We start from the raw sequence: 27405 nt of genomic DNA, 5'->3' as shown, positions 1-27405 counted from the left end.
CCAATTTAAAATTCCCAATAATTCAACTGCTTAGTATGTCAAGGATCCTTTATTTCATTAGAGTATATTGAAGCAGACTGCAACCTGCTTATAATTAATTTTGTTCCCATAAATCTTAGAGTTGCCTGAAGAACTTAGGGGTAAAATGTTTTTCTGGTAGTCACACAACTAATGTGTGTCTCAGATGGGATTTGAACCCCGATCTTCCTCACTTCAAGTCTATTTTCTGTTTTCTCTAATAGATTTCCTTTTCTGGTATTGAGATGAAATTTTCTTTTGTGCTCCTGATTTTCAAATTAATAGTTAAAACAAAGTTTCAGAGGGAATGTTTTACCTATTTAAGACAACTGAGAGGATCTTAATGACCTGAGAGGCTAGGGAAGATCTCAGAAGGAACTGTTAAGGTCCTAAGTGTCACTGACCTTGAGACAAAAGCACCATTCCTGTCTGATCCTTTGATATATGCTGCAAACTGAAGCATATTATTTTCAATTACTTTATTTTTTCTTAGATTTTTTCTTTTTGGTATTTTTCTTCCTTTACAACTGTGACAAATATGAAAATACATTTTACACGACTTCACATAAATAACCTATGTCAGATTACTTACCATGTGGGGAAGAAAGGAGGGGAGGGGAGGGAGGAGAGCAGAGAGAAAAATTTGGAGCTCAAAAATCTCATGAAATGAATGCTAAAAATTGTCTTTACATATAATTGAAAAAAACTATAAAAAGATCTTTTCAATACAGACCTATTAGTGGTATTGCTGGATCATAGGATGTGCACAGTTTTATAACCCTTTGTGTATGGTTCTAAATTGTTCTTCTGAATGGTTAGATTAGTTCATAACTGCACCAAAAATGTATTAGTGTCTCAATATTTGTTAAAAAGTAATTTTTAATTGAATAAAAGTAATAATAAAACCTATTATATATTAAATGTTTTTAAAGACCTATATTTTCTAAATAAAAATTAGTGAGACAAATATTGTTTTACATTTTTTAATGATCTGGTTAATTTCTAGATTAATAGAAGACTACTAGATTCTCATATCTGTTTCTGGGTTCAATATATCTTGATATAGTATTTTGGTTGAAGCATATGAAAAAAAATCTAAATTCTCAGATATATTGTTGAGGAAGCTAGTTGATAAAGTTAATAGGATGCTGACCCTGGAGTCAGAAAGACTGAAATTAGAATCCCTGCTTAACCACTTAGTAGTTAGTTATGTGGCCCTAGTCAAGTGGAATAATCTCTGCCTGCCTCAGTTTCCTCTTGTATAAAATGAGATAATAACAATATTTAAATAAGATTGTTGTAAGAATAAAATGAGACAATATTTGTAAAACTCATTGAAAACCTTAAAGCACCATTTAAATCTTAGTCATTATTATTAGTTGTAAAAGAGAGGACTATTTTAAAAGGCAAATAACATTTTGATATTATTACAAAAATTATTTTTTTAAGTCAACTTTTTTCTCCTCAAAAGATTTCAGGGACCCCTAGTGGTCTTTGACCCTCACTTAGAGAATGGCTGCTTTAGAAGATTTATTTTTTTTCTGGGAATTTAATGTTCACTGATATTCCATCACTCATCCTTAGAACTCTTTGAATATGAATTTGTAGTATGGATATTGACATTTGAGAAAGCAGAGGCATAAAGAAGCTTGGTAGCCAAGGTCATATGTAAGATATTGCTAGTATGTCTCAGAGAATCATTGAGATCAAAAGTATTTTCATAATAAACTAAGATGTTGTTTGCTTATTAAAATACCTTTTCCTGGGCAGCTAGGCAGAGCAGTGGATAGAGCATCAGCCCTGGATTCAGAAGGAGCTGAACTCAATAATTACCCAGCTGTGTGACCTTGGGCAAGTCATATAACCCCATTGCCTTGCAAAAACCAAATCAAACAAACAAAAAATAAAATACATTTTCCAACTAATATTAAAATCAATCTTTATTTGGTGCCTGAAGATTTGCAAAGAACTTTACAAACATTATTTCATCTTAGATCTATGAGATTTTCACAGGTAACAGTCATGTGTGGGGCTGAAAGTGGACCCCATGCCACCATTACTAGAGCCAAGGATGTACAAAAGAATAGCATGTGGACCTCTGTCTTTATTCTCAATTTTCCTTGGGAGAAACTGACTTATTTATCTCATGACCTTTATGGGAGAAGGCAGTTGCAAAAGCAATCCCTTAAATTTCAGAAGTTAGTAGTTTCTATAGCCAGGAAAAATTAAAAAAACAAAAGAATTACTATAAGAATATTGTATAATTGAATATGAACCCTACCCTGGTTGTCTGTAGGGCAGCTGGGTGGTACAATGATGGTGCAGCAGGACCTGGAGTCAGGAAAATCTGAGTTCAAATCTTTCTTCAAATGCTTAGTAGTTGTTTGACCCTGGACAAGTCACTTAACCTTTGCCTGCCTCAGTTTCCTCATCTGTAAAATGGGAATAATAATAATACCAACCTCCCAGTGAGGTTGTGAGAATCAAATAAGATAATAATTATAAGGCACTTTGAAAACCTTAAAGTACTTCATAAATGCTAATGTTGTTATTCTTTTCATTATCATCCTTCTTTCTGTTTGAGAACTGCATGTGATATGCAAGTTGGAGCTAGAAAGCATACCCCAAAGTCCTCGTTTGTGTCAACATATGCTAGATCACTGTTTGCAGAGTATTCTGTAATGAGCACCTGTATTTGCAAGTTGTCCTTAGTGAGGTTCACTACAGGGATAGAAATTTGGTCACTGTCTATGGCAGTTCTTATCTTCTCTGCAGAGTTTGATACTCCCATGTCTCAGTGTCTATGCTCAGCTGTAACTACAATTAGCTCTCAGCCTTAACAGTTTGCTAAGTAATTATTAATGCCCTGTTTCATGTCCTTCCATTCTTTCTGGTGTTGCTCTTTGGCCCTCATCAGAGAACTTGGTTGGACATGAACAAGCAGTCGATATGAAGGGTATTATGTTTGCAAAGTTGTTCTAAATTTAGGTACAAAGAATTCTAGACTTAAAACTGAAAGGGCATTTAGAGGCATCTAGACCAACCCTCTCATTTGGCAGCTGAGGAAACTGAGGTCAGGATAATGAGTAGCAAAGCTGGCATTTTTAGGTCCTAGAGATTTGTAGGAAGGAGATGGAGTTAGAGATTATGAAGATAAAAAAATATCAACATTGGGCCACTAGAGGAACCAAATAGAAAGTGAGATGAAATGCGGTTGTCAGATGTCAAAGGTGTGAATGTAGTATTAGACTTGGAATCAAGAATACCTGGGTTCAAATCCTGCCTTGGATGCTTACTGGTTATGTAAGTACAAGCAAATCACATAACTTTTGGGACTTGAGTATCTTCATCTGTAAAAGGGAGACAATAATTTCTAGAGTTTCTACTTCAGAGTTGTTATAAGGCTTAAATGAGATGATCTGCTGAAAGAACTTTGCAAATCTTAAGGTACTAAATGAACATTAATCATTATATTTGAGCTTTTATATTCAATAATTATATATTAATCACTATTATGACTTCAATACAAGTTCATGATTATTATATTATATTTGATTTTTTATATTTAAAAGTTATATACTGTGAATGTCTCTAAGTAAAGTTTAAATTAGTACTGAGGATTTAGAGTTAGAAGGAACCTTGAAACAAACCCTCCTTGAAAAACAATGAAATTATCATAGGTTGGCATATCTGAATGAGACATCTAGTTCAACCCATAAGATAAGAGAAAAACAAAGGAAAACATTAAGGCTTAGACAGGCAAATCGACTTATTCATATTCACATAGCTAGAAGAGCTTTAATTTGAACCCTGTACCCCAGACTTCAAATCTAGGGCACTTGCCAGTGCATTGCATTATCTTTTGGGTTTTTTTTTCCTGTGAACCCTAAATTGATAAAATCCTCTAGTTGGTTTATTTTTTGTTAAGGAAAAGAAACAACTTTTTTTTTAATCTGTTTTGTTCCTCCTAGGAATCCATATACTTTCTAAGTCACAAAGAGATCAAGGAAAAAGGGAAAAAGGGAAAAAAATAGCATCTAGTTTTGTGGTGGTAAAGAATTAACTACTGAGGAAGTGTCCATCAATTAGAGAATCACTGAAGAATTATATGAATTCTAGAATTAGAGTATATTAATGCCTATTATATACACCTTATTTATAGATTTGTATATATACAATGTATATGTATAAATATATGTATACAACTATAGTTATATGAATGTGATGGAATGTTATTTTGTTGAAAGAAATAATGAAGGGGATGATTTCAGAGAAACATGGAAAGATTTGTATGAATTGATGCAGAGTGAAATGAGCAAAGGAAAGCAAAGCAAATCATTTATGCAATGACACCAGTATTGTGAAGTCAAACAACTTTGAAAGATTTAGGTATTCTAATCAATACAATGACCAACCAGGATTCCAGATGACTTGTTATGAAACATACTACTCACTTTCTGATAGAGATATGATGGACTCAGAGTGCAAATTGAGCTATATCTCTTTTGGAGATGGCCAGTAAAGGGATTTACTTTGCTTGATTATACATGTTTGTTACAGGGACTCTGTTTTTACTCCTTTACAGTGGAGGAGAGGAGCAGGGGAAGAAAGCAGATCTTTGTGAAAATAAAATAAAATTTAGTGACTAATGTCCCAGGATAAGAGGGGAAAATTGTTGAATGGGAAAAAAAAAATCTTTGTATCAGATTTCTTTGATAAGGGTTTTTTTTAATCCAAGAAATAAAAACAATGAATAAATTTGAATAATTAATAGTTATTCCCCAGTGAACATGTGAGAAAAAGATATGAATAAGCAGTTCTCAAAGAATCTCAATGTCTTCACAAACACATGAAAAAATGCTTCAAATCATTATAACATGAGAAATGTACATCAAAACAACTCTGATTTTCACCTTGTAGCCTAAAAATTGACAAAAATGACAAAATGTCAATACATTTCTGGTAGAGTTATAAAATGGTACAACTATTTTAGGAAGCCATTTGGAATTATGTGAATAAAGTGAGAAATAAGTCCATATACTTTGAAACAGAGACTCCATTACTGGTCTTATACCCCAAGGAAGGTCATTGATAAGGCAGAAGTGCCTATATACTCCAAAATATTTATGGCAGCTTTCTTTGGTGATATAAAAGAACTGGAAACAAAATAGATGCCCATTGATTGGAGAATGGCTAAAAAATGAGAACTGATATAAAAATGTAATGGAATATTAATATGCTTTAAGAAATTATTTATGTGATAAATATGATGTTTGTTCTTTGTTCTTGAAGAAGACTATGGCAAACAAGTGAATTAGATTTGAATGAGAAGTTGCTGAAATAAGTCACCAACCTCTCTCCTTTGGACCATCTGGGTCCAGTACCCAAATATGAATCAGGATGACTCTGGATGCGAGGCAGTCAGCGTTAAGTGACTTTCCCAAAGTCACACAACTGGTAAATGTCAAGTGTCTTAGTCTGGATTTGAACTCTGGTCCTCTTGACTTCAGGGATGGTGCTCTATTTACTGCACCACCTAACTGCCAATGTGATAATTATAGAAAAGTGGAAAGATCTACATGACCTGATATAGTAGAGTAAGCAAAGCTAACAAAACAATATATACAAAATCTGCAACATAAATGGAAAGAACATACACACAACATCAAAATATCAAAAGTGAATATAACAGAATTATAAAGATTAAATATGACTGAAATGAAGAGATATGAGAAAATGCTTCCACCTGTACCCCAAAATAGATGTGGGAACTAACTCCATAGGTGTTACATGTTGCAAATATTTTCAGATTTTTTCAGCATATTTCAGTATATAGGCTGATTTGTTCTTTTAAAAGGGGATAAGGGAAAGGTATTAGGGTTGACTGTAATGATGTCATCAACAAAAACTTATTTAAAATGATTTTTTTTCTTTTCCACAACATATGTGGCACATGGTAGATTAGAATTTCTTCTGTTCATAATACACTGCTAATACATGTAAGACAATATTTCCCAAAGAGAGATCCCCTTTGAGCTACATAAATTATTGTAGTAGGGCAGGATGTCCCAGAAGTCTTAGTGCAGTTTTTAACTTTAATAGTTTTAGAATAGCATTTAATACTTTTAAAAGCTATAATTGTTATTGTTAGGAATATAGTATGCAGAGACTTAAGAGTTTGCAAAGTACTTTACATATTTTGACTTATTTGTAAAATAATCATAATCTAAATCTAAATATAATAATCTAAAATATAATTTCAATCTAAATATAATAATCTAAAATAATAATAATTATTATCATTCACTGTTCCACTATTTAGTATTGGTCTGCATTTTATGTTTTATATTTTTCAGTCTGACCCTTTTCCCCCCTCAGGTCCCCCCCACCATTCTGAACTTCTCCACATTTTCCCCATTGTTCTGTGGCTTCTTCCTTCCTTCATTTATCTTCCCTCCTCTCCCATATTTCCAATTGCTCTCTCCTTACCAAGTGCAGCTACAATTTCTCTCCCTTGAATTCATTGTCAGCCCTTCTGTAGACATTACATAGGCAAGCAAAGTTAAGTGATTGATCTAGCTAGTCCTGATCTAGATTCCTGGGTTCTAAATAACAGCACAAACAACATGGAGTCTTGAATGTGAGGGAACCTGGTACCTGTAGACACTGACTGTATTGCGTGTTATTCTATGGATTAGGAAGTAGTATTTTAAAGGTTAAAAGTTTACACCAGGCATGAGCATTCAACACATTAAATAAGAGAAGTGTGCTAGCCGGTGACCTCATGTAACTTTGTCAACTGAGACATCTGAGCTCCTTTAAACTCTTACTCCAAGAGATTTTTGGAAAGAGGTTCATAAAACTAAGAATTGTTTTTTTGTGCATGAGAACCTTGTATCTTGTAATGAACCTCTAAAGATAGACCCTCAAAGAAAAAGATCTAAAAGGAAACAAAATCACTTAAATAAGAGTCTTAGCAATGTCATCATCCAGGAGGGAGCTTCTTGAGAGTGGTATAGAAAAAGGGGGGGAGGACTTAAAAGGGGGGTGAAAGCAAAAATAACAAAGAATATCTGAATTCTTGCATACAATATAATAAAAATGGTAACCTTCTGGGTCAACATCAGCAAGCTCCAATTACTGTTTCAAGAATCTCCAAAGGGTGGATTGATATTATAAAGCCACTATATCTAATAAACCTCTCTGGGGTGTTTATTCTTTCTGTAGTTAATAAAATGCTTACATTCGTTTCTCTTACTGACTCATTCTTCAGTTAAGGAAATTGAAGAAATTTGAAAAAAAAATGTAATTTAGGAAGAGGAATCTTCCTGACTCCAGACCTGGAACTCTATCCACTGTGATACCTAGCTATCCCAAATAAGTAGCATCAGAGAGCAAATAATGAAGTCTGGGAGGACATCTTCATGAAAAGAAGTGATTCTGTGGCCTTAATTTCTGGAAAGGTTGCCAGTTTTTGCTTTAATTAGATTATTTTAGGTCATCTTGTTTGAGATATTTGACTTCTTCATGCATAAACTTCACCACCCACAAAATGAGAATATCAACATGAATGAAACCCATAGACTATTTTATAAACAAATGCTAATAAATCCACTTAAAAGCACAGTACTGAACATAGTGTTTAATGAATGCATAATCTATCATCTATCATCATCATCTTTCAGAGATTTCTAGGTGATGTACCATAACGCACAGTGTGCTGAGCCTAGAGTCAGAAGACCTGAGTTCAAAACTGGCCTCAGACACTTACTAGTTGTGTGACTCTGGACATGTCACTCAACCCTGTTTGCCTCAGTTTTCTCAACTATAAAATGGGGATAATAATTGAGCCTATTTCCAGGGCTGTCTTAAGAACTATAATTAAGTAATATTTGTAAATCAATTAGCACAGTGTCTAGCACATAGTAAACACTTTATAAATGTTGGTCATAATGATTATTCACTTTGCATAGTGCCTGGCTCATGCTAAGTGTTATATAAATTTTAATTATTATTATTATCAAACTTTCTTTTTTTCTATCTGTCCTACCTCTATTTATTTATCTAATTATGCATCTTATTCTGAGCAAGTTGGAAACAAAGAATCTGCTTTGATTTATCTAATCTTCCATCCCTTTTAAAGGGTTGAAGGAAATAGTAATATATAGTAGGCTATATCTACTACTTGAAGTAGATATATTTACTATTTACTGTGGTTATTGTTATTTATTTATTATTTTTACTACTCAGTAAATATATCTACTAATTGAGTGTTTTGTTTTATTTATTTTTTTAGTTTGATGTTTTGTGTGTGTGTGTATGTGTGTTTTTTTCACAGAGAACAGGAAAGCTGTAAGTTGGAAGCTTGGATCAGATAAAGAAGTCTGGGTATGGGTAATGGGGGAACATCAACTAGATAAACCTTATGACGTCATCTGTGATGAAATTCTTGCTGAGCGGACACAGCAACAGCAGCTTCAGAAAGAAGCAGAGGATCTCAGGTATGGGATTTTCCATCCCGAAGGAGAGTACACACTTGCCTTCCAGCCACTTTACCACTAAGAGGTGGACAGAGTTTCAGAGCAGATGGAAAGAGGCTCTTTGCTCTCACCAACAGGTAGAGGAGGGGAAAAGAGATGAAAATCCTCTGACCAGGTCTTGGTCAAAGAGGTTTTCAGAGAAGTGCCTCCTAATGATTGTAACCGCAGAGCAGCAGAATAAATAGTTGCTGGTTCCAAGAGAGCACTGTTAACATTCAAAGGGATTTTTCAGTCCTTGTGCACATAGAGATTGCTTGGGTGGCTTCATAGTGATGTAGCAGTGGGGTCATTTAAAGAGCAAGCCCATAAAAATGAAGCAGAACACAAATAGTATATCCAATATTCAGTGAACTCTGCACCACCATTATGGTTGTTGGCTTCCACGAGTCTCAGCGTAAGAATGCACAATGAAAGTGAACTCATGTGGAAACCTAGCCAGAAGTGGGGGCTACTCTGATGTTCATAATACAACATGGCCTCTGTTGGCTGCAAGATCTTGGCTTCCATCCTCTGCTCTTCCACCTCTGCTCTGCTTCCTGTTGGTATTGTGGTTCACTCTGCTAATAGCCCTACATCCAACCAGGAAATTTTGCAAAAGGAAAGATAATAGAACAAATCTGGGGTGATTCCAGCTCAGTTTCAGAGGGTTGACAATGCTATGCATAGTTCTTTTGACTCTTATAAAAATAACTGATCCCCTGGTTCCAAAGGAATCATTTATCTTATTAAGGAAGGTTGCCTTTTGGCATGAGAGAAGGGTTGCTAAGTTAAACTTTACTCTTGCCAGGCATTCACTTCATTCAAACATGGACATCCAGTTTTGAATAGCCCAGAAGGTTGAAAGGATATTTTTAAAACATAGATAATTCCTCTATTGTTTCTTTCCAGAAAAACTCAAGCAAAAGAATCTTCCAGACCTCAGTCGCTGCATTCTGATTCAAAACCACTGAAAAATTGGGAGGTCCCCAATGACAATGAGGAGTCAGGGACAGAAAGTAGGAAAGCTTCAACATCGGAAGAAGAGAAAATTCAGGTGAGTTTTTCCATTCTATGAGTGCCAAAAATGGTAGAATTCAGAAAGATGGAAGAAAGGAATCATGGCATAGTGGATAGAGAGCTGGCCTCAGACTCAGTAAGAACTTTGGGGTTCAAATCTTACCTAGAATATACTGATTATGAAGCTAGGCGAATGACATCTTCTTAGAGCCCAGTCAAGTCTGATACCTTATGATACAAAAAAAAAGTTTACCCAGGACTTTTCTCAGTAGGAATTCACTTTGCTAAAGAAATCACAGATCCAGACCACAGAAAAGAACAAGACCTTCACAGAGTGAACAAATCAGAGTTTGATCACATAAAATACTTTGAAGTCCTTTATAGTTCAATATAAATGAAATTGTTGTCATTATCATAATTATTATGTTAGGACCATGGCTACATCCTCTTAATTTAAGGGCTCCTCACTTCATTTAATCTTTTAAATTTGACTTTTTTGCTACTTAGTGAAATCAATCATTTTTTTTCCTATATAGTATTTCACTAGGACCTCTAAGTGCTTCAAAGTAACCTTAAGAATATTAATTTGAGGGGCAGCTAGGTGGTGTAGTGGATAAAGCACCGGCCCTGGAGTCAGGAGTACCTGGGTTCAAATCCGGTCTCAAACACTTAATAATTACCTAGCTGTGTGGCCTTGGGCAAGCCACTTAACCCCATTTGCCTTGCAAAAAAAATATTAATTTGAAATTCTTTATTTTGAAGTTGAGAAGAGAATGCAAGTGCCATGGTGCTCCTCCCAAACATGGCCTCTGGTGGTCTAGCTTAGAGTATGGAGCAATAGCTATAATAAGAATAGCAAACAGGAAAAGAGTCAAAGTGACATTTTGAGGATTCAGTGTTCCAAGAAATGCAGAGTTAAGTGACTTCTCATTTGAATTCCTGGTAGGGACTGTGATGCATTAAAAACTCAAGACACTCTTTCTGGGCAATTTAGACTGACTAATATTCAATATTAAGATGGTATGATTTCTTTTGATAAGCAAAGACCCACAATGGACCTGCTGAAAGCTTTAAATACCTTTGTAAAAAGGATGCCTCCAGCAAGAGATGATCAAATAGTAATTGCTAGACTTTTAATAATGAGGTGACTGAGGAATCTTCAGATCCTCCTATTGAGAACAAGTCTTGATCAATAGATTCCACTGCCTTCAGCAATCTGGACAGGGGGAATTCATCTCCACTCAGAATGCTCCTGTTGCTTTTTTTCCTTCATGAGTTGAGTCACCCAGAATTCTAATGGAGGGTTACAAGGATAAGGAGATCATTTTCTCAGGGCAAGAAGTCTCTTAGACTGGAATCTGTTTGCACTTTCAACAGAAGGAAGATCTTCTAGTTGGAAGGGGTCTGGCCCAAGATGGAGGAGTAGGTTCCCTTTAGGGTTGAGGCTTATCAGCTATGTCCTTCAGAGACTGACTGACCTTCTATAGGAGCTAGCCCCTAAATGAGGAAATAAAGGAGAAAAGGTCTTGTTGCTAATTTAATTATGAATTATTAGTATAATAGAAAACAATATTTTTTCTCAGACCTTTGGAAGCAGTGAAACTTTCTTATCTCTTCACATTCTGGGTTTGGAGGAGTTCTGAATTACAGTTCCCAAGGTCCTTAAAGCATTAAGTAGCCAGAAAATTGCTATATGGGATTTTGAAGTAGTTGGAAGCTAGCCTGGGTGCTGTGAGGTTGAGGGAAGCATGGAGGTGGCACTGTGTGATGACACTGTGTGGTTTGGAGGTGACCTGAGAGGAAAGAGCTGGTGGTTCCAGGTTTGGATGGGAAAGGTGAGCTTGTGGGTAAGTATAGGGGAGAGAGAGAGAGAGACAGACAGACAGACAGACAGAGACAGAGAGACAGAGAGGAGGAGAGGAGAATTTGCTTGATACTGTATTAAGCACTGAATATACAAATAAGAGCAAGCTAGACAGTCCCTCATGGAGTTTACACTTACTTTGAAAAAGACAGCATATAAAGGCAATCTGGAGAGCCTGGAAATTTCTGACCTAATTGTGACATTTATTCCATAAATTAAAAATATTTTTTTAAAAAGAAAGACAACATATAAAAGAACTGGTAGGTGAGAGGTAATGTACTCATTGGCATGACTTTAAGCTATGGGTAGAGACCTATGGTCTAACAAGACAACACCAAACCTATCCTATCAAAGCCCAGGGCAGTTCCAGGAGCAGAGTTTCATCTTTTGGTGAAGAGGGAGGAGAAATGAAATGGCTCTCAAAGATCACTCCATAAATCCACACTCAGTTTTCCCTCACAGAAGGTCTTCTAAAAAAGGCTTTGACTACTTTGGCAGTGTTTTGAGGAATGGAATCTTGGTCAGGTATGGGATGGAAGAGATGACCTCGAGTTCCTTCTCAATGTTGAGATCTACTTTCCCCAAGTGTAGCTGTTACATTCAGATTTTGTAGGAGCATTTTCTTCATATGATTTATATATATATATATATATATATATATATATATATATATATATATATCTTTAATTTCTTTATTTGAAAACTGTCTGTTCATATCCTTTGGCCATTTATCAATTGGGGAATGATTGTACCTTATAAATATGATGTAATTATCTATATATTTTAAAAATGAGACCTTTATTAGAACTCCTAGCTGTGAAAATTGTTTCCCAGCTTTCTGCTTTCCTTCTAAGTTTGGCAGCATTGGTTTTATTAGCACAGTTTTTTAAAATTTAATATATTTAAAATCATCCATTTTGCAATTTATAATGTACTCTATTTCTTGCTTGGTCATCAGTTTCTTTCCCTAGATCTGACAGAGTATTTCTTGATCTGTTAATTTGTCTATGTTGTCACCCTTTATGTCTAAATCCTGTACCCATTTTAACCTTATTTTGGTATAGGATGTGAGATGTGGTTCTATGCCTAATTTTTGCCATACTATTTTCCAGTTTTCCCAACAATTTTTGTCAAATCGTGTGTACTTATCCCAAAAGCTATTACCTTTGGGTTTTTCAAATTTGTCAAAGTTGATTACTATAGTTATTTACCACTGTTTCTTTTGAACCTGTCCTAATCCACTGATCCATTACTCCATTTCTTAGCTAGTACCAGACAGTTTTGATGACTGCCGCTTTATAGTATAGTTTTAGATCTAGTAGAGAGCTAAGTCACCTTCCTTTACTTTTTTTTCCCCATCAGTTCCCTTGCTGTTCTTGACCTTTTGTGACTCCAGACGAATTTTGTTACTATTCTTAGGCCAGTAAAATAGTTATGTGATAGTTTAATTGGTATGGCACTAAGTAAGTAATTTAATTTGGGTAGAATTGTCATTTTTATTATATTAGCTTGACCTAACCATGAGCAATTGACATTTATCCATTTGATTAGATCTGACTTTATTTGTTTTGCCATTGTGTTCAGACAGTTTCTGGGTTTGCCTTGGGAGGTAGATTCCCAAATATTAATGTTGTCTAAAATTATTTTAAATGGAATTTCTTTTCCTATCTCTTACCCTTGGAGATTATTGTTCATATATAGAAATGCTAATGATTTATGTGAGTTTGTTTTGTATATTGCTACTTTGCTGAATTTGTTATTTGTTGCAAGTAGTTTTTAAGATGATTTTCTTGTGTCTTCTAAGTATACCATCAATCATCTGCAAAGAGTGAAAGTTTTTTCTTCTTCCTTGCCAATTCTGATTCTTTCAATTTCTTTTTCTTCTCATATTGCTTAGGCTAACATTTCTAATCCTATCTTGAATAGTAATGGTGATAATGGACATCCTTATTTTACCCTTGATCTTATTCTAAATGCTCCTAGTTTATACTAGTTTATTACATACATGTGTTGATGGCTTTTAAATAGCTACTGCTCATTATTTTAAGAAAATCTCCATTTATTCCTAGTGGATCCTTCTTTCTGATGTGAGGGCTCAGGTCACCTGACCCAATGGTTCAGGAAGTCAGTCTACCACTGCCATGATTGAAGATTGAGACTCTGTCAGCCCCCACGGTTCAGAAGGGAAGGTCCAGTATCTTCTTTCCACATCAGCATCAGGATCTTGAAGGCCCTTAAAGAAAGAGTCAAAGTGGATCAGATATGAGTGAAATAGAGAAATTGCCGACCAATATCCTTCTTGCTCTAAGGATGAGGGTCTAGATTTAAGGAAGAAAACTTAGTGAGCAGGGCTTATAAATTCAGGACTCTATCCCAGACACAGTCAAAAGCAGATAGAAGAAATAATTGAATTGGTTCTCAACATCTCTGAAAGAAAAGTAGAGCAAATGGTTTTGCAATGGATAGAGTTTTGGGTATGAAGTCAGGAAGGCTGAATATCTTTCTGAGTTCAAATCTGTCCTCAAACAATAGATGTGAAAAGTCACTTAAACCCTGTTTGTCCTAATTTCCTTATCTGTCAGATGAACTGGAGAAGGAAATAGCATAACCACTATAGTGTCTCTGCCAAGAAAATCCTAGATGGGGTCATAAAGAGTCAGACATGACTGAAAAATGATTGAACAACAACAGAGCAAATAGCCAACAGAAAGGTCTAGCAAGTTCTGGACTGGAAAGCATTGAGACAAGTCATAAGAACTTTTGAATCCATAGACCCACCAACCCATCAAAGAAAATAGAAGAGCTAATGATCTGTTTTCTCAGCAATAAGAATCTTTGCAGGAACCAGGAAGTTTCTTCTCTATAGTTTATGGAGAGACAGTATTGCTACACATACCTCCGTATCCCACCCCCACCCCAATCCCTTCAGAAAGAAGAAAGCAGGGAAGGAGTGAGACTTTTGGTCCTAGGGAGATTTCTGTCAGGAGTTTGAAATGATAGTGATAGGAAAGTCAAATGTAGCTGTTGTCTTTTGGATGGAAAAATTTCTTCACCATCACTTGTCATTGCAGGGGAAAATATTATGGTTCTTTGGGGCCTTGGAGGCATATTTCAGGCTAGTGTGTGTATGTGTTTTTGCATGTATGTATGTATGTATGTGTGTGTGTATGTGTTTGTGTCTTAGAGGTGACTGCAGGTCAACCTGGCTGCTATGAATGTGATAGCAAGGAGAGGGAGAGCAAATGACTGCTATGTGTTTTGATTGTACATTTGGCATGAAAACAGAGGGTAAGGAAAGGTACAGAGGCAGTGCTGGCAGCCAGGCTGAGTTTTGCCTATGAAATGAAAGGATTCATCAGCTGAAGGCCAGAACCCATGACTGTATGTTTTGGGAATGGCTTGACCAGAAAGAAGAATGAGAGACTAGCTGAATATAGAGGCTGAAAAAGCCCTTAGCATTCACTACAGATCTCAGCAGGAAGCCACTTTCACCCACATGGATATCAAGACAAATATATGTGTGTGTGTGTGTGTGTGTGTGTGTGTGTGTGTGTGTGTGTGTGTGTGTGTATGTGTGTTTGTGTGTATATGTATATAAAATAAATATACATGCATGTATGTTTATGGGAAACTTTCTAGTGCCCTCAGCATATGCCAGTGTAGAGCAAACAGGGATAAAAGGCAGATCAGATTTTGTGCAACTTATCTGAATCGCAGGCAACTGAGTTTACCTCTAGGGTTCTGTTTCAGAAGGCGAACACCTTGGGAAATACCAGGAAACCTAACACTTGTGTTCTAGTTCCTGCTATGCCAGACTGGCTAGATAAGTGAGGTCAACCTCAACTAGAAATCGGGGCCACTAAAGACATAAAGATACATTAGAACTACATGTTGACTTAAAAAAACCTTTTTATACATTTCTTTTTTTAAAAAAATAACATACTAGCACATTGAAATCAGATCAGAATTCCATTTAATCTGATCGGGGTTGAACTCTGGAGTGTTGTGGTCTGCAATCTTATGTTTGACACCTCTGACCTAGATGACCTTCACAAGTTACTTTACTTCTTGGGGATCTAAGTTTCCTTGTCTTTAAAATGAAAAAGTTTGGCTAGATTATCTCTGTGATCTCTTCCAGCTCTGGTAGTCTGTCTTATATTTCATATATTTAAGAAGTTTGAAATTTGGGAACCAAAATGCTGTTTGATTTATGGATTTTATATTTAGGAAATGTAATAAACTCTCATTAGAAAACTCCTCATCTTACCAAGAATCTAAATATACTGGGAATCAAATTATTTCTATTGCATGGAGTGATGCACAGCATTTCTCTGTCAAGTCAAGTCAGCAAGCATTTATTAAGCCCCTATTATGTGCCAGATTCTGTTTTAGAAATTATTTTCAAATACAAAAGGGAGAAAAAACTGGGACCTAAAGTAAGTTAGAGAAGCCAGGAGATGGAGATGAGGAGGGAAAGCATTCCAGATATGAAGCAATGACCCAAAGCATCACCTGAGAAAAGTGGCAAGGTGGTCAGTGTCACTGAGCTAGCAACTACATGACTAGGAGGGAGTAATGTAAAAAGACTGTATCTAAAATCCTATTTTACTCACTGTCCCTTACCAAAACCCTAAAAATCAATAGTCCATAAATGTGTTACATTAGAAACAAGGTTAAATTTGTACTCAAAGGACCTGGGTTTAAATCCTAATTCTATACATTTTATTTTGGTCTCTCTCTGTTTTCTTATCTATGTAGAATGAAGGAGTTGGATAAGCAGATCACTCAGTCCCTATCCAGTTCTTGTGATGAAAACCAAACTTACATTTTCTCTCCAAAATTTGGTTTCCCTTTTAACTACCTTAGATCTCTTAAAAATAAATTAAATAATTGCTAGATATTGATGTGCCAAGTGCTAGGGACTTAAATAAAATGAATGACACAATCCCCAATTGCAAAGAGTTTGCATTCATTCTAAGAAAAAGACAAAAATGAACATTTAAGTGTATGCAAGAGCACCTAGGCAATGCCATAGCACATAAAGTGCCAGACTTGGAGTCAGCAAGGTTCTGAGTTCAAATTTAACCTCAGATGCTTACTGTGTGACCCTGGGCAGGCCACTTAACTCTTTTTGCCTTAGTTTCCTCAACTATAAAATGTGCTGGAGAAGAAAATGGCAAATCACTTAAGTATCTCTGCCAAAAAGTGACCCCCTTTCCCAAAATGGGTCTCAAAAAATCAGACATGACTGAAAACAATTGAACAACAACAAAAGTATGCAGAAATTATTATAATGAAAATAAATACAAATAAATATTGAGTGTGTAAATACAAGGTAGTCTGAGAAGAAAGGAACTGGCAGTTCAGAGATTCAGGAAAGACTTCATTTAAAAGGTGGTATTTCAGCAGTGTCTTGAAAGGAGAGAGGAATTCTTTGAGGCAGAAGTGAGGAGGGAGTGCATTTTAGACAAACAGAGATAAGCAACAGAATGTCTTGTCTGAGAAACAAAGAGAAGGCCAGTTGATTGAATCTCTAAATGCAGGAAGGGGAGTGATGTGCAGTGAATTTGAAAATATACTTTGGGTTGAATTTATAAAGGGCTTTAAAACCTACACCGAGAAGTTGATATTTGATTTTTAGAAGCATCAGGAAGCCACATTAGAGTTTATTAAGAAGGGAAGTCACATAGATGTACACTTAAGGGAAATCACTACAGAGGATGAAAGATGGACCAGAGTGGGGAGAGATTATAACAAGGAGAGCAGTTAGGCAGTTTTTACAATAGTCTTAGGGCAGCTAGGAGGTAGAGTGGATAGAGCCACAACTCTAGAGTTAGGAGGATCTGAGTTCAAATCAACTCTCAGACATGACCCTGGGCAAGTGACTTAACCTGGCTTGCTTCAGTTTCTCTATCTGTCAGAGAAGAAGGAAATGGCAAATCACTCCAGTATCTTTACCAAAGAAACCTATAATGGGACCACAAAAGTCAGACACGACTGAAATGACTCAACAATAACATTACAATAATCTTAGAGAGAAGAAATGAGAGCCTGAATTAAGGTGGTAGCTAGTTGTATTGGTAGAGAGAAGAGATGAATGATGATGATACTTTTGGCAGAAAAAAGAGATGTGTTTGGGTGGTTGGGTGGGAAATAATAAATTCTGTCAGTCCAAAATCTCATATATTTATATGGGTTATAGGACTAGATATACAAACCAAAATTTTCAATAGGAGAATAAAGGAATAAAACTGAAACTTAAATATGCCTTATAATTATCATTACACCCTATCAGAATTGTCCTAGAGAAGGCAAAATTCTATCAGATAAAAAAACAGAAGAAAAATGCAAGCAGGTGAATTTTAGGGAGAGAGGAATATTTATGACTGGAGACTGAAAAATGTGTATCTTTCCAGCTTTCGTGTCCTACTTCTATCACACATAAATGTTATCATAATAGTATAACATATTAAGGCACCTCTCTCCCACCCACCATAGACTATTTTTTAGGTTTTTGCAAGGCAAATGGGGTTAAGTGACTTGCCCAAGACCACACAGTTAGGTAATTATTGTCTGACACCGGATTTGAACCCAGGTACTCTTGACTCCAGGGCCAGTGCTCTATCTACTGCACCGCCACCTAGCCACCCCTCACCATAGATTTTTTTAAAATTTATTTTTATTAAAGATATTATTTGAGTTTTATAATTTTCCTCCCCATCTTGCTTCTCGCCCCCCCCCACGGAAGGCACTGTGTCAGTCTTTACTTTGTTTCCGTGTTGTACATTGATCCAAATTGGGTGTTCTGAGAGAGAAATAATATCCTTAAAGAACAGAAGAGAAGTCTAAAAGGTAACAAGATCAGACAATAAGATATCTGTTTTTTTCTAAATTAAAAGGAATAGCCCTTGCACTTTGTTCAAACTCCACAGCTCCTTATCTGGATACAAATGACACTTTCCTTTGCAGATAGCCCCAAATTGTTCCCGATTATTGCACTGATGGAATGAGCAAGTCCTTCAAGGTTGAACATCACTCCCATGTTGCTGTTAGGGTGTACAGTGTTTTTTCTGGTTCTGCTCATCTCACTCAGCATCAGTTCATGCAAATCCCTCCAGGCTTCCCTGAAATCCCATCCCTCCTGGTTTCTAATAGAAAAATAGTGTTCCATCACATACATATACCACAGTTTGCTAAGCCATTCCCCAATTGAAGGACATTTACTTGATTTCCAATCTTTGCCACCACAAACAGGGCTGCTATAAATATTTTTGTACAAGTAATGTTTTTATCCTTTTTCTTCATCTCTTCAAGGTATAGACCCAGTAGTGGTATTGCTGGGTCAAAGGGTATGCAACATTTTTGTTGCCCTTTGGGCATAGTTCCAAATATCTTTCCAGAAGGGTTGGATGAGTTCACAGCTCCACCAACAGTGTAATAATGTCCCAGATTTCCTACAACCCTTCCATCAATGATCATTATCTTTCCTGGTCATATTGGCCAATCTGAGAGGTGTGAGGTGGTACCTCAGAGAAGCTTTAATTTGTATTTCTCTAATAATTAATGATTTAGAGCATTTTTTCATATGGCTATGGATTACTTTGATCTCCTCATCTGTAAATTGCCTTTGCATATCCTTTGACCATTTGTCAATTGGAGAATGGCTTTTTGTTTTAAAAATATGACTCAGTTCTCTGTATATTTTAGAAATGAGTCCTTTGTCAGAATCATTAGTTGTAAAGATTGTTTCCAAATTTAGTACATTTCTTTTGATCTTGGTTACATTGGTTTTATCTGTGAAAAAGCTTTTTAATTTAATGTAATCAAAATCATCTAATTGGTTTTTGGTGATGTTCTCCAACTCTTCCTTAGTCATAAACTGCTCCCCTTTCCATAGATCTGACAGGTAGACTGGTCCTTGATCTTCTAATTTGCTTATAGTATTGCTTTTTTATGTCTATGTCCTGTAACCATTTGGATCTTATCTTGGTAAAGGGTGTGAGGTGTTGGTCTAATCTAAGTTTCTTCCATACTAACTTCCAATTATCCCAGCAATTTTTTCTTTTTTTTTTTTTTTTAGTTTATTTTTTATTCTCATTTTGTACAAATTTTTTTTTACATTAATAAAATATACTTGTTTACAAGTAAACAAAATACCCCTCCTACCATGAATATAGATAGACTTGCTTGGGCGAAAAAGTAAAGGGGAGAGAAAAAAAATTAAAATAAAAAAAATAAGTAATAATTATAGGTATGGCCAGGTGGTGCAATGGATGAAGCACCAGCCCTGGAGCCAGGAGCACCTGATCCCATATTCAGCCTCGTAAACCCAATAATCATCCAGCCATGTGACATGCAAGCCACCCGATCCCCACTGCCCTGCAAAAACCAAAAAGAAGGGAAAAAAAAGACCCAAAGTAAAATAAAATAGTAATAATAGTAGGGGTGGCTGGGTGGCAGACAGAGCATTGGCCCTTGAGCCAGGAGCACCTGGGTCCAAATCCAGCCCCAGACACCCAAAGATCACCCTGCTATGTGGCCCCAGGCAGGCCATCCATCCCCACTTGCCCTGCACCCTCCCCCAAATAATAATACAAAAAATGTGCTTCAGTCTTTGTTCCAATACCATCAACTCTGTCGTGGGTGGATCACATTCTTTATGATAAGTCCATCACAAAAGTTACTTCCATATTTTTCCACCGTTACCACTGCTGATTGCAACTCCCTCCTTTCTTATTTCTCCACTACTGTGTACTATATTTTCTCTCTCCTTTCACTCTGACTCTGCTGTAGGGTAGCTGAGTGGCGCAGCAGAGAGATCCCTGGTCCTGGGGCCAAGAAGCCCTGAGCCCCTATACCACCCCTTAGGCCCAGAATCCACCTGGCCCTATGGTCCTGGGCAGGCCATCCAATCCCAGCCCCTTGCAAGAAGTAAAAAAAGAAAATGTGTTATATCTGACCACTGTCCCCCCATGGTCCATCCTCTCCTCCTTTATTCACATCCCTACCCCTTCCCCCTGCTCCCCCCTCCTTCTTGCTTCAGTTGTCTATACCCTATGGAGTATATTTGCTGTTTCCTCTCCTAGCCATCTCTGATGAGAGCAAAGGTTCCTTCATTCCCCCTTGCCTCCCCCCTTCCATATCATTGCAATAGCTCATTGTAATAAAAAAAATCTTATATGAAATATCTTGAACTATTCTCCCTCTCCTTTTTCTTTCTCCCATTCCATTTCCCATTTTTTCCCTATTGATTCCATTTTTACACCATATTTTATCTTCGAATTCAGCTTTCTCCTGTGCTTCAACTATAAAAGCTCCCTCTACCTGCTCTATTAACTGAGATGGTTCATATGAATATTATCAGTATCATTTTTCTATACATGCAGTTCATCCTCATTAAGTTCCTCATATTTCCCCCCTCTCCTCCAATCTCCATGCTTCACCTGAGTCCTGTATCTGAAGATCAAACCTTCTGTTCAGCTCTGGCCATTCCAAAAGGAACCTTTGAAATTCCCCTGGTTCATTGAAAGTCCATCTTTTTCCCTGGAAGAGGACATTCAGCCTTGCTGGGTAGTTCATTCTTGGCTGCATTCTAAGCTCTTTTGCCTTCCAGTATATTGTATTCCAAGCCCTACGAGCTTCCACTGTAGTTGCTGCTAAATCCTGTGTGATCCTGACTTCAGCTCCACGATATTTGAACTGTGTCCTTCTGGCTGCTTGTAATATTTTCTCTTTGACTTGGGAGTTCTGGAACTTGGCTATAATATTCCTGGGGGTTGGTTTTTTGGGATCTCTTTCTCGGGGGGATCGGTGGATTCTCTCCATTTCTATTTTGCCCTCTGCTTCTAGAATATCAGGGCAATTTTCCTGTAGTAATTCTTTGAAAATGATGTCAAGGTTCTTTTCCTGATCATGACTTTCAGGTATTCCAATAATTTTCAAATAATCTTTCCTAAGTCTGTTTTCCATATCGGTTGTTTTTTCAATGAGATATTTCACATTTTCTTCTAATTTTTCATTTTTTTGGTTTTGAAGTATTGATTCCTGATTTCTGGTAAATTCATCAATCTCCCTGAATTCTATTCTTTGTCTGAAGGATTTGTTCTCCTCAAAGAGTTATCTTATCTCTTTTTCCATCTGGCCCATTTTGCTTTTTAAAGCATTCTTCTCCTCAATAACTTTTTGAACTGTTTTATCCATTTGACCTAAGCTGGTTTTTAGCATGCTATTTTCTTCAGCATTTTTTTGGATTTCCTTGACTAAGCTGCTGACTTCATTTTCATGTTTTTCCTGCATCTCTCTCCTTTCTTTTCCCAGTTTTTCTTCCAACTCCCTCATTTGATTTTCAAAGTCTTTTTTGAGCTCTACCATACATAGCCTGAGCCCAATTTCTGTTTTTCTTGAAGTCTTTAGATGCAGGAGCTTGTGCTTCCTCATCTTCAGACTGAGTATTTTGATCCTTCTTGGGCTCATTTGAAAAGTATTTCTCAATGGTCTTCCTCTTGTTTCTTTGCTTGTTCATTTTCCCAGCCTAAGACTGTTTTGGGGAGTGCTTCTTGAGCTTTTGGGACCCTCCCACAAGGGTCTCAGTGTGTGAAGTTCTGTCCTCCCTCCTGGTCTGTGAATGATCACAAGCGCCCCACTCTGCCACGGGCCGAGGTAGGGGGGCCCTGTTGTTCTATGGGGGGGTCTAGACTGGGGTCAGGATCTGAATGTGTTCAGAGCCCCAGAGTCCTGTTCCAGGGGCAGAGGACAGAGCTCTGCAGTCTCTCTTCACTCCCCTCCCTCAGCTCAATGGGCTCATGCCCTGGGGGCTCCTGCTTACCAGCTCCGCCTGCTTCCGTTTCTGGGTCTAGGCTTCTGAAAGACTAAGCTGCTTGCTGTGTGCCCTTAGGGCTAGGCTCCATGTGCTTACTCTGGCAGAGGTCCCCCGCTGTTCCCCTACTTTGTGCCAGGTGCTCCCCAGGGTGCAGCTCAGGACACTCCCCAGCTGCTGTGAGCCGTGGCTCCCAGCGCCCTGGGGCTGCCTCCAGGAGGCTGAAGTTCTTTGGCTCTGGTGGACCACCCCTCTGGGCGGGCTGCCCTTCCGACCCCAGGGAGCAGAGCCTTTCCGCTCTTTTCCAGGTTATGTTGAGTAGGAGAACTGCCTCACTGGGTCCTTTGTGGGTTCTGTCTTTGGAAAGTTTAGTTAGAGTCCTTAGTTTATGAGTTTTTATCAGAGAGCTCCTAAGACTCGATCCCTTCATGTGGCCATCTTGGCTCCGCCCCCTATCCCAACAATTTTTATCAAAGCAGGAGTTTTTATCCCAATAGCTGGACTCTTTGGGTTTATCAAATAGCAGATCACTATAATTATCTCCTGCTTTTACACCTAGTCTATTCCACTGGTCCACCACTCTATTTCTTAGCCAATACCAAATAGTTTTGATGACTGATGCTTTATAATATAATTTTAGATCAGGTAGGGCTAAGCCACCTTCTTTTGCACTTTTTTTTCATCAAGCTCCTGACAATTCTTGACTTTTTACTTCTCCATATGAATTTACTTACAATTTTTTTCTAACCCATTAAAGTAATTTTTTGGAATTTTGATTGGTAGGGCACTGAACAGATAGTTTGGTTTTGGTAGAATTGTCATTTTTATTATATTAGCTCTCCCTATCCATGAGCAGTTGATATTTGCCCAGTTATTTAAATCTGATTTAATTTGTGTGAGAAGTGTTTTATAATTGTTTTCAAAAAGATTCTGAGTCTGTCTTGGCAAATAGACTCCCAAATATTTTATATTGTCTGAGGTTACTTTGAATGAGATATCTCTTTCTAGCTCTTCCTGCTGTTTCTTGCTAGACATATATAGAAAAGTTGAGGATTTATGAGGGTTTATTTTATACCCTGCAACTTTACTAAAATTGCTAATTGTTTCCAGTAGTTTTTTGGATGATTTCTTGGGATTCTCTAGGTAGACCACCATGTCATCTGCAAAGAGTGAGAGTTTTGACTCTTCCTTCCCAATTCTAATTCCTTCAGTTTCTTTTTCTTCTCTAATTGCTGATGCTAACATTTCTAATACAATATTGAATAGTAGTGGTGATAATGGGCACCCTTGTTTCACACCTGATCTTATTGGGAATGCCTCTAGCCTCTCCCCATTGAATATAATGCTTGTTGATAGTTTCAAATAGATACTGCTAATTATTTTAAGGAACAGTCCATTTATTCCTACACACTCTAGTGTTTTTAATAGGAATGGATGCTGTACTTTGTTAAAAGCTTTTTCAGCATCTATTGATATGATCATATGATTTCTGATAGGTTTGTTGTTGATATAATTGAGTATACTAACAGTTTTCCTAATATTGGACCAACCCTGCATTCCTGGAATAAATCCTACTTGATCATAATGTATTATCCTAGCGATGACTTGTTGTAATCATTTTGCTAAGATTTTATTTAGGATTTTTGCCTCTATATTCATCAAGGAAATAGGTCTATAATTTTCTTTCTCTGTTTTAACTCTTCCTGGTTTAGGTAACAGTACCATATTGGTTTCATAGAAAGTGTTAGGCAGAGTTCTATCTTTCCCTATTTTTCCAAAGAGTTTATATAGGATTGGAACCAATTGTTCCTTAAATGTTTGGTAGAATTCACTTGTGAATCCATCAGGCCCTGGAGATTTTTTTTAGGGAGTTCAATAATGGCTTGTTGAATTTCTTTTTCTGAGATAGGGTTGTTTAGGTATTTAATCTCTTCTTCATTTAACCTGGGCAACTTATATTTTTGTAAATATTCATCTATTTCACTTAGATTATCAAATTTGTTGGCATAGAGTTGGGCAAAATAATTTCAAATTATTACTTTAATTTCCTCCTCATTGGTGGTGAGTTCACCTTTTTCATTTATGATACTAGCAATTTGGTTTTCTTCTTTCTTTTTTTAATCAAATTGACCAGAGTTTTATTAATTTTATTGGTTTTTTCATAATACCAACTTTTGGTTTTATTTATTAATTCAATAGTTTTTTTTGCTTTCAATTTTATTAATTTCTCCTTTAATTTTTAGAATTTCTAATTTGGCATTTAATTGGGGATTTTTGATTTGTTCTTTCTCTAATTTTTTTAGTTGCATGTTTAGTTCATTAATTTCCTCTTTCTCCAATTTATTCATGTAAGCCTTTATAGCTATAATATATCCCCTGAGAGTCACTTTGAATGAATCCCATAGGTTTTGGCATCTTGTTTCATTATTATCATTATCTAGGATAAAATGGTTAATTCTTTCTATAATTTGTTTTTTGGTCCACTCATTTTTTAAAATGAAGTTATTCAGTTTCCAATTTGTTCTGGGTCTATATCTCCTTGGCCCAGTATTGCATATGACTTTTATTGCATTGTGATCTGAGAAAGATGTATTCACTATTCTGCCTTTCTGCAGTTGATCATTAGGTTTTTATGTCCTAGTACATGGTCTATTTTTGTGTAAGTTCCATGTACTGCACAGAAAAAGGTATATTCCTTTCTATCCCCATTCAGTTTCCTCCATAAGTCTACCAAAACTAATTTTTCTAGCAATCTATTTACCTCCTTAACTTCTTTCCTGTTTACTTTATAATTCGATTTATCTAGATCTGATAGCAGGAGGTTGAGGTCTCCCACTAGTAGAGTTTTGCTGTCTATATCTTCCTGTAGTTCTTTCAGCTTCTCTTCTAAGAATTTAGGTGCTGTCCCACTGGGTGCATATATATTCAGTATTGAAATGACTTTATTGTCTATGGTACCTTTTAGGAGGATAAAGTTTCCTTCCTTATCTCTTTTAACGCTATCTATTTTTGCTGCTGCTTTGTCTGAGATAAGGATTGCTACCCCTGCTTTTTTTACTTCAGCTGAAGCAAAATATATTTTGCTCCAACCTTTTACCTTTACTCTATATGTATCTCTCTGCTTCAAATGAGTTTCTTGTAAGCAGCATATTGTAGGATTCTGGTTTTTAATCCACTCTGTTATTTGCTTATGTTTTAAGGGCGAGTTCATCCCATTCACATTCAAGGTTATGATTACTAATTCTTTATTGCTCTCCATGCTATCTTCCCTCTGTTTGTATTTTTCCCCCTTTCCCCCCCTTTATCCATATTCCCCAGTATTTTGTTTCTGAATACCACCCCCTTCAGTGTGTTTGCCCTCCTATCTTTCCCTTTCCCCTTTTTCCCTTTTTCCCTTTTTCCCTTCCCTTCCTTTTATTATTTCCCCCTTTCCCCCCACTCCCCTTCCCTTTCTCCGTCCCCCCTCTCCTTTTCCCCTTTTAATACTTGAAAGGTTAGATGTTTTATAAGTTAACTGAGTATGTGTAGGTTGACTTTAAGCCAAGTCTGATGAGAAGATGATTCAGGTGTTTCCCAACTCTGCTCCCTTCTTCCCCACTTTTACCATAGGTCTTTTGTACCTCTCAGTGTAATGAGATTTACCCCATTCAATACCCTCCCTCCTCCCATCTCTTTCCTGTCCCCCTTTTTAAGGAGGTAGTGTTTTTTTTAGATCATTCTAAGTCATAGAAAATTCTGAGTGTCTGTCCCTTCTAGTTCAGTATATTCTATCGAATAGAGTCAAAATTCCTGAGAGTTATTAGAGTCTTTCTCCCAAGTGGGGTTAAAGCCAGTTACATCCCATTATATAGTAGTCTCATGGTTAGGTCATGAATGTCCATCATTTCTGGCTAGGTGTATTCTCTCTGTTAGAGTTACAATTCTCAAGATTTATGAGAATTTTTCCCCCCCATGCTGGGATATAGCCAGTTTCAACTTACTGGATTGCATTTTTTTTCCTTTTACTGCCCCCCCTTTTTTTACCTTTTCATGTGTCTCTTCAACCTCCTGTTTGATGTCCAAGTGTTCTGTTTAGCTCTGTTCTTTTCATCAGAAATTTTTGGAATTCTTCCATTTCGTTAAATGTCCATCTTTTTCCCTGGAAGAGAAGGCTCAGCTTTGCAGGGAAGTAGATTCTTGGCTGCATTCCAAGCTCCCTTGCTCTTTGAAATATCTCGTTCCAGGCCCTTTGATCCCTTAATGTTGATGCAGCCAGGTCCTGCGTGATCCTTACTGTGGCTCCTTGATATTTAAATTGTTTCTTTCTGGCTGCTTGCAGGATTTTCTCTTTTATCTGATAATTCTGGAGTTTGGCCACAACATTCCTTGGTGTTCTCATTTTAGGATCTTTTTCTGGTGAGGATCGATATACTCTTTCAATAACTACTTTGCCCTCCAATTCCATGATATCAGGGCAGTTTTCCATCACTAGATCCTGTAATAGTAAGTCCAGGCTTTTTTTTCTCTTCAATGTTTTCAGGAAGTCCTATAATTTTCAGGTTGCCCCTCCTCGATCTATTCTCGAGGTCAGTGGTTTTTGTTGATGAGGTATTTTACATTTGCTTCTATTTTTTTCTATTTTTTGATTTTGTTTAACTGACTCTTGCTGTCTCATGGAGTCATTAGTTTCTGTAGACTCCATTCTTTTCTTGGGGGAGGAGTTTTCTTTGTTAACCTTTTGCAACTCCTTTTCTAATTGGTCAGTTCTGATTTTGAAAGAGCTTTTCATTTGACCAATTGAGGTTTTGAGAGAATTAATTTCTTTTTGCATTTGCCCATTTGAAGATCTGAGAGATTTGTTTTCTTGTTGCAAGGTATTAATTGTCTCCCCCAAATTTTCTAGTTGATTTTTAAACTCCTTCCTTATTTCTTCAAGGAAGTCTTTCTGTGCTGAAGACCAGATTGTATTCTCCTCAGAGGTTCCAGGTCTCTCTGAGTTAGTGTCTTTCCCTTCCAAGAATTTTACTATGGATCCACCTTTCTGCTGACCCTTCTTCATTTTGCTGAGACCTGAGTTTTGGAGGGGCTGGTTCACAGGGGCTTGGGATAGCTAAAGACTTTACTCACTGGTTGCAGTTTCTCTGACTGGCCAGTAGGAGGTTCTGGTTGCTTTCTCTGGAGTGTCTGTGACC

At 36.9% G+C, this 27405-nt stretch overlaps 1 protein-coding gene across 5 annotated transcripts in view; it reads left to right on the top strand.

Moving 5' to 3' along the window:
* The window catches only part of SH2D4A (SH2 domain containing 4A), a 252922-nt gene that overhangs the window by 154983 nt on the left and 70534 nt on the right, over positions 1–27405 (top strand). For 4 of the 5 annotated variants that reach the window (XM_074209090.1, XM_074209091.1, XM_074209092.1 and 1 more), the window contains 2 exons: positions 8357–8519; positions 9447–9591. In XM_074209090.1, coding sequence (XP_074065191.1) covers positions 8357–8519; positions 9447–9591 — 308 coding nt within the window. Of the gene's footprint in view, positions 1–8314; positions 8520–9446; positions 9592–27405 lie in introns of all 5 variants that reach the window. The other variant, XM_074209094.1, reaches the window with a different exon arrangement.

This window comes from Macrotis lagotis, chromosome 1, assembly GCF_037893015.1.
Source record: "Macrotis lagotis isolate mMagLag1 chromosome 1, bilby.v1.9.chrom.fasta, whole genome shotgun sequence".
NCBI classification, from domain to species: Eukaryota; Metazoa; Chordata; class Mammalia; order Peramelemorphia; family Peramelidae; genus Macrotis; species Macrotis lagotis.
The sequence above is the reverse complement of the archived record's forward strand: the minus strand, read 5'-3'. Positions and strand labels throughout refer to the sequence as shown.